The sequence below is a fragment of the Pocillopora damicornis genome, chromosome 4 (genome assembly GCF_964200805.1).
Source record: "Pocillopora damicornis chromosome 4, jaPocDami1.2, whole genome shotgun sequence".
In the NCBI taxonomy this organism is placed as follows: Eukaryota; Metazoa; Cnidaria; class Anthozoa; order Scleractinia; family Pocilloporidae; genus Pocillopora; species Pocillopora damicornis.
In genome coordinates this window covers 26,783,604-26,796,350 of record NC_142673.1, presented here as the reverse complement: position 1 = coordinate 26,796,350, position 12,747 = coordinate 26,783,604, and the positions used below count along the sequence as shown (strand labels likewise).

Here is a 12,747-nt window from a genome sequence, read left to right as displayed (position 1 = left end):
GCACAGAAGCTACTAAACGCGACAAACTTTGCCAAACAACGATTATTATTCTAATCTATTCTCGTTTATTTCAGTAGTTTTACAACTAATACAGAATAACTAACAATACATAATTTCAGGTTTAAATAGGACACAAATATTCGCAAAATGAAAAAGATGCGGTTGGAAGTGGCAGTCAAGATATGACTTCTTTAACAAATTTGGAACCAAAATATTGGTAAAGTTAAATAAATTGCCAAATGAGTAAGACAATCAGTAGAGAATATATTAATAAAAGGATGATGAGAGGGAATGGAGGAAATATGGCGCTCTGAAAGTCTTATCCTGTTAGCTTCTTCAATTCCATCCTTTAATGTTCAGTTGCTGGAAAGCAAAATAGTTTCTTTACCATTCTTATAACACTTTCCCGAATCTCCCGATATCGCCAGCAGTAAACCAAAGGGTTTAATGAAGAGTTCAGAAGAATCAAGAAAAACGAAACATGGTTCGCGAGTATAAATGACATATTGAGACTATCTGTTGTCAAAATGGCTAAAGTACACAAATAGGGGAAATAACAAACGAAGTAAACTATATAGACGTATAAAGTATTCAGGGCCGACTTTCCTTCTCGGAGAAAGGCTATTGAATTAACTTCTGACCTTCCTCTCTGAGCCTGCAATTGAGCCCGATGATACCTCACAACTTTATAAATGCGTATGTACGCCGCTGTTGTTACGACAAATCCAACAAAACCTACAACGATGACAACAAGAGTATTTTTTTCAGGAAGGACGACAAATATAGAAGCCGTGACAGTACTAGCCAACCATGACGCGGCCAAAGCCAAAACAATCTTTCTTGAAGTTACTAGCTCCTGATATCGGAGATGGAGAGAAATGGCGAGAAGTCTATCCACTGCAATGCCGGATATTGTCAAAAACGACGCAGAAGTTAGGAAAAGTAACCAGAAAAAACGTGCGTTTGAAATCGTTGGACAGAGGAAACTGATGTCATAATTTCCATCTTCCGCCATCTTTAACATAACTGCGTTAATTACACCGAACATTAATTGAGCCAGCAAACCAACAGCGAGATCAGAGACAGCGAGACTCAAGAATAACTTTCTTAAATTGGCTGGAATCGACGATGATTTCCACAAGGCACGGATAACAAGGAGATTCCCAAGAACTGCCACAAGTGGAAATATTAAGTTTAAAACACAAAAAACCAACATGAATGTCTCATTATGACGAATGAGCTTTCTGTATTCTTCCACTTTCTGAATGCAGAACTCGGCAGCCATGATGATAGTGAATACGAAACGAAAATTTCGTAAAAAGAAAACAAACAAACAAATTTAATATATACTTCTGGGCTCCGTACATAAGCTACTCTTGTCCTACAGCAAGTGATTAAAAAATTTAATATCATGCAGTATTTGTTTCCATCCACTGGGTGACAATGACAATCGTACACATGTGTCCAGCTTGCAGGTGGAAGGAAGAACGTCTGTTATGCTTAGAGGAAGTTCACAACTGTAAATGATCGGTCATGGAAAACACAAATATTTGAGATATGGATCGGGACATCAATGACCGTTTTCTTGCCCTGAACTCTATTTTTATTTTATGATAATTTCACTTTCGACTGCATCAAACCAGCGTTTTACTAACTTGGCAGGTTATCAAATCCAAAACTATATGTTTTAGTTTCGCAGAGAATCAAACAAATTTAAGCCACTGGAGATCTTAGTTCAACAAATGTCCTAGATGTATGATTTCTGACTGTCATTGGGTTCATGGTCGTGAGTGTGTTGTAAGGACACTGGTAAATAAAACTCAAAGCTATCTTGAAAACTTGAACAGTTCTGAATTCATTACCTAATACAGCAATTTTAACACGCCATAGTATGCAAATTTTGGCGATGACATAAATATCGCATGTATCAATTAAAGTTATACTTCCCTTCAATATGTAGATCACGAACAGCCTTCCTTTTTGGCAAAGTCTGACGCGCGAGAAAGAAAACATCAGCGAAAAAAACTCCGGGACTTTTCGTATTTCACACTTCCAGAAATCCGCGGAGAAGGATGGAAAATAACTGGCTTCGAGTAGCTGCCAAATTCGAACAAGATGGAGTAGTTTTATCATTTCAGAAGCGATCATGCAAAGTTTGTTATCACGATAGCCGATGTGACGCTGGCCACAATTATACGTCGTTAAGGCACATTTTCCGGATCAGAAATCCTTTCATTAATGTTTTAACAAGGCTTGAGGCAAAGTTGAAGTTGATCTTAGTTGATCTGAAAATACCCGGTAAATAATCGTAAGTGTGCACATCGTTAATTAATCCATGGTTCTCGTGGATGAGTGCACTCTGTTCGCAGCCCAAAAGAATTAGATACCCGCAAAAAGCTTTCAACTTACTTTGAAATAATAGCCAAACGCACAGCTTGTGTTCGGATCTAATCAAGTACTGTCAATTCATTATCAATGCCTTTGACGCAAATGGTTGATTCAATCGATGGTTACTTAAGCTTTGCATATTTTGCAAATCATGGTGTTCGGGGCAAGAAACATTCCACCTTCGACTTTAAATCATAGAAAACCTCAAAATTATGATAAACGGGGTATTTCAGATTTATTTGTTTTTCTTTGGTCTCTCTTCACTTTCAGCTGAGCGTTTGCAGCGCAAAATTTTGGCCGTAGAAACATCCTTGTGGTTGAAGAGAAAAACAAGTAGATAAAAGCAATGCACATAACTAGCATATACAAAACTTGGCAGCCATCAGTCTAACATTTTGGGTTATCTTGAAAGCCTTTCTAAAGATGAGGGTCTCGATGGGGTTAGCCAGTTGCTGTAAAACGGCAAAAAAATTAGCCGTAAAATTTAGCACATTTTTACCGTTAGTGGAAAAAAATTAACTGTAGAATTTTTTTCAGTGGTAAAACGGCCAAAATATCAACCGTAAGCCGTCGATGCAAACACCCCATCGAGACCCTGGTACATGGAAAGGAGCCAAGAGAAAATTAAAGAACGTTATTTTCTCTGGCTGGAACTCATTACCCTGATATGGATTCGCATTTTTTTTTTACATAACAGAAATGTTGTAACATCGCAGACCATCAAGAAGCTTAAGATCTTTATCTAAGAGGCTACTGATACCTGAAATCTTTACTTCAACTTGACTTTGATGTTCACGTTAGAATCACATGTTTCAGTAAACTAAGTCCCTATTGCCTAGCTATCTTTCAACACTCGACAAAAGGGGATACACTTTTCTAGTCAGATTCATGAAAAACTGGAACAGCCTGGAAACAACGCTAAAGAAATCAAGACATAAAGATTTTCAAAGAGAATGATTTATAGTCAGCTGGAAAAACTAAAAGAATCCCTGAGTTTTAGCGCGTTACCTTGATCAAGATTATTAAACTACAATTAGACTTCCTATTTATTTAAAAACACGTCACCAATTTTAAATTCTATATAATACTGAGGTTTCATACGATAATGGGAATGTACAAATATTCTACCAAGTGATCATAAACTGTGGTTTGTAACCTCTTGCATTTAATTACTCATTGTGACAAAGAAAAAACATATAACTGCCATTCTTTTCAACTTTGCGTATCCTTCATATATTTTTGTTATTTTTGGAGGGCAACAGGATCACCAGCTTGCTGTTCATCACCACGAACGATTAGAAACTTCAATTAACCATTTTGAGAAGTATATTGCATATGTTGTAAAAGTGACTTGAATAATAACTTTTCTTGGTGCTATGTTGGTTAGCGGCAAAACATCTTCTTTACCATCCTTATTACAATTTGACGGACTTCGCGATATCTCCAGCAATAAACAAGTGGGTTTAAAAAAGAGTTTAAAAGCATCAAGAAAAAGGATGTATAATTGGCTACTAAAAACGAAAGTCGAAATCTGTCTGTGATCAACATAAATATAGTGCATAAATAGGGAACGTAACACACGACGAAAATAACATAAACAAAGAAAGAATTAATGGCAGATTTTGCCTCTCGAAGAAAGGTCACCATTGTAACATGACTACCACGAGTGGCATCTGCTGATCTGTTTTGGCAAGCATATATTTGGATACGGTGATACCGTACAACTTTGTAAATACGACAGTAAGCTATAGTTGTTATGGTAAATCCAACAAATGCAATCACAATGAGGATGATTCCTTTTCCCGGAAATGCAACAAATATAGAGGCAGCGATGCCACTTGAAAACCATAAGCAAATTAAGGCAATGGAAACTCGTGTTGACGTGACCAGTTCTTGATATCGGAGATGGAGACAAATGGCTAGAAGTCTGTCTGTAGCAATGGCTGTTACGGTGAAGAAAGATGCAGCAATGAGAAGAACGATAAAGAAGTGTCGAATTGATAAAATTGTCGGGCAGAAGAAGCCGAAGTCGTAGTTTCCACTTCCTGCCCTCTTTAACATCACTGCGACGACAATACCAAATGTGAGTTGAGGAATCAAAGCAACACAGAAATCAGAGACAGCGAGACTCATGAATAATCTCCTTAAATTGCCAGGAATCGACGAAGCTTTCCACAAGGCACGGATAACAAAGATGTTCGCGATAACTGTCACAATGGAAAATGTTACATTTAAAATACAAATTGTTGTCATGAATGCGCCATGATAAACGACAAGGTTTTTATATTCTTCCAACTTCTGCGAACAGAACTTAGCAGCCATGATAATCGTATAGGCCTCAAATCTCTCACTCGTTTTTTCACGATTCAAGATTATATCTCATTCAAGATTCGATACAATAAAATGGTGTCAATGGTCTCCCGAAATAAGCCAAAACTTCAAATCCAACTTCTGTGGGGATGCTGTGAGTGTCTGGCCTGCTGAAAGACGCGTAATTGGATAGTGTTTTGTTATTGAAAATACAAACACGTTGTAGAAAGAGAAAGTAAAATTATTATTTCCTCTTGACTATAATCGCAAATAAGTTTTTTACTTTTAACAAAAATAGTAATATTGTACCTGTCGGACTTTGTAATATAAAAGCTGCCGCACAAAAATAACAGACAATCGCTGGCACTTAGCAATTAAATAAATTGTCGCACTCTAAAATCACATCAAACATCACTTATCGCATTGGGATATCGTATTAAGCGGTCACCGTGTATTATGCGGTCGGTGGTCAAAGTCCCGAAATTTTTTCCGCCTCTTCCTGTAATTTCCACCTCTGTTATGCGGGTACCTCTATCAAGCAGTCGTGGTCACCCTTTTTGAGTCCAAACGGCCTGTTTCTGTCGTCTCCCACGTGTAGAAGCGGAACTTCTCAAACAAACTTAAGAATAATCCCACCAGTCAAATTTAATCCATGTTCATCTTCCGCAATCAAGTTTCCGTTCAAGTGTCGTCAACGCATTGTAGATTATCTTTCTTCTTTAGACTATGAGGAAAACGTAATCACGCGAGTCATTTGCCGGTCAACCTGTATTAAGTGCTCATCCCACTTTAAACAGTTTCGACAGCAGATGAGCGGAGGGCAAGCAAACCCAATGATAGCTGTCATTCCATTCATAAACAATGATTACAAAGTGCGGCAATTTTATCGCAAAGTACGAAATTTTTCAAACGCAAAGTGCGAGATTTTTTTGTAAAGTGAGACAATTTTATTAGAATGAACGACAGGTATTTCAATGTGCGAAGATTATTACGGAGTGTGACTTACAGAAAGTCTGTGATTCGTTTCCCTAGAACATTTCTCTTTGTCCTGCGCTCGTGACAAGACGAAAAGATACCTCTTTCTATGAATTGTTACAGTTTTACATGTTAGAATTTTATTATATCTGAGTTCATGAAGGTTTACTCAACGACCAGTCATTATTTTTCACTTGGCGAGGAAGGGGGAGGGGACGTTGGAGGATTTAAGGGAGGTCAAATGGTGTTCAAGGGGGAACCGGAGGGGGGATTAGTCGTGTAGAAAATTGACCACCCATGAGGTGGAATCACAGAGTCTTATGGGAGATCAGATAAATTTTTACGTAACACAACTAAAAAACTTCCCCTCCCCTACCCCCATCCCCCTGGCCCCCACACGGTGATGAACAATAAGCGGTACCTTAAAAAGGTTGGTTGTGAAAGAACTTGCACGTTAATCATATTTGATTCAGGCAATAATAAGTGGTTTGCCCGGGAGAAAGTTTTATTTTCTAATGGCGAGGGCTAATGTTTACGCAAAGAACTGAGAGCATATATTTATGAATAAACGTCTTAAGAATTTCCTGAGGTACTTTTCCCACTTATTGGCTTCCTCTAAAGCAACTGTTTCTGTAGCTGAGGACAGTTTTATTCTCCATTCAGTCTAGACCAAAGGCTAACTAGCTCTATGCTAACTGACTAGCTGCTTTGTTATTTTTAGGACAGAAGACAGAGTAATCACTTTGTTATTATTGCTTTTTTAGAAAACAAGAGATTTTAATGAAAATGTAAATTCCTTTGTAAGACTACCTTTATTATCGTTGCTTCGGTTTCCAGGGAAGCCTACTAAAAATAAAAGATTATAAACCTCGCTGTTTTCATAGGTATTTATTTTTCCTCAATCGAAATAAGCTTCAATAGGAAGGTTGTAAAGAATTGTAGTTTTAATAGCCAATTATAGCGAGTGCCATTTCTAAAATTTTTTTTTTAGCCTATTCCCCTGCCCAATGTACAATTGTGACTTGTTCAAATTATGCCTTTGAAATTTCAAGTTCATTACTTAATCATGAAAGAGAAATTTCTTCCCTGACAAGTTATCCAACCTATGAATATACATATTTAATGTTTTTAGTTTCGGTCATTTGGGCCACGACTCTAAACCGCGCAAATACACAAAACCGTAAGCTGATATGGCGGCCACGCTGTGTCTTCGGAAATTGAAGGAAAATGCAATCCTAGTCCAGTTTCAAGGGAATCTAACTTTGATAGCCTGTGTTTTGAACTTGACGTTTTCGATTATTGCAACAATTGGAAACCTACTTGTTATTCGCGCTCTGTGGAAAGCTTCCACGATACCTGTTAATGTAAAGAAGCTCTTCCTTAATCTTGCGGTCTCCGATCTTGCCGTTGGGCTGATAGCGCAATTAATGTTCGGAATTATCATGGCGATAATGTTGGATCTGTCAACTAGTGGGAGCAACAGCTTTGAATTTTTATGTCCAACGATTTTCTCTGTGTCTTATTTCTTTATTTTCCTTCTGACTTGTGCATCCTTCCTCACAGTCACCATCATTGCCGTCGACAGGGTTTTAGCCATCTTTCTCCATCTTCGGTATCAAGAACTTGTTACTTCGAGGTGTATTGCTGTTCTGTTAGTACTTTTATGGATGTCAAGTTTTTTGGCGGCCTTTGTATACATTTATTTTCCTAACCAAAATAACATTGTAGTTGTGACCGTTGAATTTATTGGACTCCTCGTCACAACCACGGGCTATGTCCGTATTTATAAAGTTGTAAAATATCATAGGAATCAAATACAAATCCAGACGCTGGCGCAACAGCAAAATAATCAAGAAAACTTGGTTCTTCGACAAAGAAAGTCGACCATTAGCGCCATGTTTGTTCACATCTTTTTTCTAATGTGTTTTTTTCCAAATCTTTGTTGTATAATTCTGCTGAGAGCTAGTGGTTTTCGTTTATCGTTTCTGGCCGTCAATCATGTCTCAGGATTTCTCGTACTTCTAAATTCTTCATTGAATCCTGTGGTTTATTGCTGGAGATATCGGGAGATTCGTGAAATCGTAAAATCTTCACTGAAAAAGGGAATCGCTTGGTTAAATCCGCTGTAAGATGGAAGGCGACTATTTATGAAAGGAAAAACGCCTGGAGACAACTCATATTGGTGCTTAATACAGCTGACTGTCTCTGAGTGATATACTGTTAAATATTGTCTGCTCGCATTAGTTTTTCTAGTAAGTAATTTAGGAGGTATCTGGGATATTTGCGATAAAACAAGACTAGAAAAATCTTTAAAAAAACTTTTTTGTTGTTTTACATCCAAACGAAGACACAACTGAATCTAGCAAAAGACTAATTGGTCACGTATACGCCAAGCAAAAGTTCACAAGTTGTTGGCTGCAGTCCTAAGAGTGTATATATTTTGTACAGCTGTTAATACCATTTTTTAACAGAAGACACGCTTTCTCTAAATATTTAAGCTCAGTTTACCAGGAGCTTCATTATTAAGCCTTGGAACTTTAAGCAAATAAAATTTAGGTAGAGAGACAGCTGAGGCACTATATCCCTTTCACAAAAAATAAGACTGCGTTGTGTGCGTTGTAAATGCAACGATGAAAGATTTTAAGGTTACAGAGTAAATGCAAAAGTGTCGTGTAACAAAAGTTTTTGTTTGATTTTAATGCTGTCACGTGACGTTATCAAAATAAATATAAGGAATTATCAATCCTTTTGAGATTTGAGTTTAGTTAGTTATTACAACAGCTAAAGACTTATCTTTCTACTTATTTTCAGTTTGATAGGGTTTTTCTTCTTGTGATAAAGCAAGGTTGAATTTCTAAGCTTTTGCATGATACATTATTGAAACATAGGCATGCTATGCATGCAAGAGTCAATTTTTTGGGGGTGGGTGGATTAATTGAAACATTGTAAGTGATGTCTACATTTTTACGAACGGAAAGGGTATTAACGCGGAAAAGAACGAAAATGTCGAATTAACTCACATACAGGTATTTTGTGATCGATTGTGTGTGTTGTGCAAATAACTGTAACTAAAAATAAACTGTGCAGACTGAGAATTTTTCAAGTCTGGTGAGTGAAAAAGCGTGAGCGTCATGCAATCGCTTTTCCACGATCAGCTTTCATGATGATTTGGTCTATTGTGGAATATTCCTGACCCATTTCTTGATGAAAATCGTTCTTAATACAATTTCAAGCCTTCATATAGTCTCCTCACTTTTCGCGCGAGTTGGTTGGTGTGATGTCTGTACAGATTTTACCAACTTAATGAAAGTAGATGTAGATGTAAATGAGATGTCACTATTGAATATTTAACACGCGCAATATTCGAGAAACAATTGACACCGTTGCACGTGATCCGTATTATCATCTTTTTAAGCAGTATGTGTTTATTTTGTTGACAAAAATGCGCACCGAGACCAAAATTGTTCCCTCGACTTGAAATATTTTCAACTTCAGTAGATCACATTATATTAATTCACCGCCGTAAATCATTCATTCCAGATAACAGAATCAAATAAACATGGCCAAACATAGACGACTCCACAAGATCACTTTCTCCAGGCATCGAAAACATTTTCATTCGTCCAGTGTTCTCAAAATTACGCTCGAAACAGCCAAACAATTTCCCTCAACAGCCAAGGACACAAAATCCACCTTGCAACACATTTGCAACTATTCAAACTTCTAACATCGAAAGACCCGATCCAAGAGTAACACACCACGATGTTTACCACAAAATGGACGGCAACCAAACCACCAAAGAGAAAACTCAGCCATCTTTCGTAGAAAATCGTTGAATTTAATAAAAACACCTCTTAACATTGCGTATCAATCAAACACGATGTCACTCGTGGTGACAAAGCTTCCTAGGAGCCACACAAAATCGTCCATAGTTTTATTTAATCAGACATTCATCTAGAGATAGCACCGAGCAAACCAATCCAGAATAACATAATCGGCACACTCAACAAATCATGAATCTTGCAACACAGCTTGCCGTTAAAGAACTGCTCAAATCAAAATGTTTGGTGCAATTCATCAACACCTCAAACAATATTTGATTCAAAATTTTTCCACACTCTCGTCGTGAAGGAATAATAACCATGATCGTGCTACAGAACACAGAACTCCATTTTCTCTCGAACAACTATCCACTATTTTCACAGCAAGAGTAACACGTTTACTATCGATAATCTGATATCTTTCATCTGTCCAGTAGTATCGCATTTCTCATGAAACGCGGTAAAATACACGTTAAAACAAGGCCGAAAAGCCAACATTTCTCATTCTAAAAGAAAATTTCATTTTACGAACCGCTCTCTCCGAATCCCGTATTACTTCGTTGAAATTTGAACACCTCTCAAACCAAAGAACAAAAACGACGCTCTTGTTGGTGCGAGATACATATATGTTATTTGCCGGCTGGGAGGTCCGTATGGTGAAAAACTGTGACCGAGGTCTTGAAAATACTGCCCGAGGCCGTAGGCCTCGGGCAGCATTTTCAAGACCGAGGTCACAGTTTTTCACCATACGGACCGACCCTTAGCCGGTAAATAACATATTTATTGTTTTTAAACTTGACGAAATTCTTTCCGAAAGAACCCGAATGATTTATGGCCGTAAATACGGCAAGATCTTCCATAAACTGCAAAATTTTTGAGTGGGTAAATGGTAGTTAAATAGAGGTGATGCAAATTTAAGAGAGATGCCTCAGCGAAACATTTTCATTTCCGTAACGATGAAGGTGATTTAGAAGGCTTCCAAACAAACTTTGAAACATTATTTTTACAAGTATCTGTCACAATCTGACACCTGTCAATTAGAGAGCGCGCAAGAAAAAGAAAAGCGAAGGAACATTTGAAAACCAACAGAACTAGTTTGGCAAGGACTGTCACGACAATGTTTTCTTCAAAATCAGTTAATGATCTAACGGAAACTATTATTCACTCTCATCGACGATTCATTCATGTACGAAGATTTACCTCTGTTCATTAAGTAAACGGCGAGGAAATTAACTGTGAGTAAATTCAATCTTTTTTTTTTTGAAGTTGTGAGAGTTTGCTCGTTTGTTTGCTGTAATGGCGTGTTTAACTCTGATCTTTCCTTCACAAAAACTAAATTCGAACGGCACACTCCAACGAGACACAAGGGAATGTAATGCGGCCTGTTCTCAAAAAATTCCTTCAATTTCTGTTGTGCAATTTAAGGTACAAATGTCCAAATTGAACGGAATTGGAAAGACTCACCAGGAGCGTATATTTGTTGTAGAACTTAAATTAAAACTTCGCTCGCTCTTTCACTATGAACAAATTGCTCGAGAAAATTCAGATATTAAATGAATGAAAGTTCCATCGTTCAGTTTAACTGTAACCAAATACCTCACGTTCCAACTTTCTGGGTACTTTTTGTGAACGATTAAAATTAATTGCTGAAGGTTTTTAGGCCGCTTGTCAACCAACGTAATGACACTATTGTTTATACAAATTCATTCTGAAACCAATATTTTTCTGTCAACCAAAGTGATTTGATAGAGAGAAAAGAGAGGATTCATAAGTTATTTATCGGCTTGAGGTAGTGACCGACGTGTTTGCTTAAAAATACTGCCTAGCCGGAAAACGAGGTATATTTATGGAAAATGACAACGAAAGTTGGGATGTACTCGGCGACTCACGAAAGCGTTACCGTGGCCCGTGGGCAGAGATGGGAAAATACTGACCGGGTAAAGAACCAATCAGATTGCAAGATTCGTTACAGTGCCCTCTAAAAAAACAATAAATACCCTTATGTGGCGATCTGATTGGTGCGAGCAACATACCGGTCTCTGTACGCTAACATAGGTGTTATTTAATTTTTTTTAAGTAACTCAAAAATGCTCTCACGTAAGTTAAAAAAAGTGACTTATCCGCTGAGACTTCCCAATCTGAATAGTCCTTGTAAGAGAATAAGCACTCATATAGATGTTCATGAGCCCTCAGAAGACGAACACAGGCTGTTTAAAGAAAAACTCGATGACGCTCCCAGCCGCCACATTTGTGCCCCTCCAGGGATGTTGTCTCCGTACAAAGCTTACGGCATGAAATATCGTACTGACCTGAATCTTTGCCAGACGTTTTGAATATTCATCTTCTCTTACCTCTGACTTAATTTGTTGAATGGTTTTGATGATGGTGTAACCGTGAAAACCGACAATAGTTGACTTAAAGTCTCGTTAAAAGAAAAGGATGAAAACATGAACACATCACACGACTGGTGTGCCTGCTAAGAGAAGAAAACGTTTGGTTGGAAAATGCACCATGATTCGTCAACTGTTAAAACAGACAATGATTTTGAATTATCCATACAGCTTTGCTTTAGAGGTAATTTCTTGTTAGAGGGTCCCAGTATGTTAACCGCTTGCAGAAAAACGGCAAAAACATTTAGCCGTTTGGCGTAAATATCGAGAAATTTTACCTGTTAGTCGCAAATAAATAGTCGCAAAATTTATCTTTTAATTGAAAGGGAAAAAAATTAACCGTAAGCCCCATCGAGACCCTTGTTTAATGTCATTTTTTTTCTTAAGCTGTCTGATCTCCAGAGAATGTTAGGAGGGTCACATTGAGGTGATTGCTTCTAAGGCTAAAGGTACATGAAAGGAACTGGACACACATGGGATGTTCACAAGTGCAAAAATCTCGACCCTTGATTTGTCAAATATAGATCGTTTTAGATCTCTGAAAACTACCGGGATGATTTAAAAAAAAATTCTTTATAACAAAATCATTGGAGCAGTGAGTAACTACAGACTAGGAAGAGAACCCTCCATCACTTCCAGTTGGAATCCGATGAGCTCCTGCATGCCATCTAATATTTTATGAACTCACTGCCATCTTCGTTTTCAAATATTACGCGTCTCTGTGGTTTGATCCACTTCTTTCTTTAGTCAGTTATAATCTGAAATTTCTGAAATACATATGGAAGGGTTAAAGAAAACCTCTTCGCCCGAAAGGATCCATCCACCATTTTTCTAAAGCTTAGCAAAATGCTTCCCAAAGGAAC

The 12,747-nt window shown here is 37.6% G+C and overlaps 3 protein-coding genes across 3 annotated transcripts; 1 reads left to right on the top strand and 2 right to left on the bottom strand.

The window, feature by feature from the left end:
- Window positions 1-42: 42 nt before the first annotated feature.
- Window positions 43-2,424, bottom strand: LOC149047460 (melanocyte-stimulating hormone receptor-like). The gene has a single exon (XM_089205096.1). The coding sequence runs from the start codon at window positions 1,283-1,285 to the stop codon at window positions 350-352; it is 936 nt and encodes a 311-aa protein (XP_089061222.1). The 5' UTR covers window positions 1,286-2,424; the 3' UTR covers window positions 43-349.
- A 1,170-nt stretch (window positions 2,425-3,594) lies between these two features.
- LOC149047459 (melanocortin receptor 4-like) lies at window positions 3,595-5,106 on the bottom strand. The gene has a single exon (XM_089205095.1). The coding sequence runs from the start codon at window positions 4,708-4,710 to the stop codon at window positions 3,772-3,774; it is 939 nt and encodes a 312-aa protein (XP_089061221.1). The 5' UTR covers window positions 4,711-5,106; the 3' UTR covers window positions 3,595-3,771.
- A 1,007-nt stretch (window positions 5,107-6,113) lies between these two features.
- LOC149047458 (melanocortin receptor 3-like) lies at window positions 6,114-10,130 on the top strand. Its single transcript, XM_089205093.1, has one exon. It carries the CDS (start codon window positions 6,864-6,866, stop codon window positions 7,800-7,802), a length of 939 nt encoding a protein of 312 aa, XP_089061219.1. The 5' UTR covers window positions 6,114-6,863; the 3' UTR covers window positions 7,803-10,130.
- Window positions 10,131-12,747: the final 2,617 nt, after the last annotated feature.

What these genes read in the sequence shown, in the direction of transcription:
- LOC149047460 (XM_089205096.1), bottom strand. Translation starts at nt 1,285, where the DNA reads ATGGCTGCCGAGTTCTGCATTCAGAAAGTGGAAGAATACAGAAAGCTC.
- LOC149047459 (XM_089205095.1), bottom strand. Translation starts at nt 4,710, where the DNA reads ATGGCTGCTAAGTTCTGTTCGCAGAAGTTGGAAGAATATAAAAACCTT.
- LOC149047458 (XM_089205093.1), top strand. Translation starts at nt 6,864, where the DNA reads ATGGCGGCCACGCTGTGTCTTCGGAAATTGAAGGAAAATGCAATCCTA.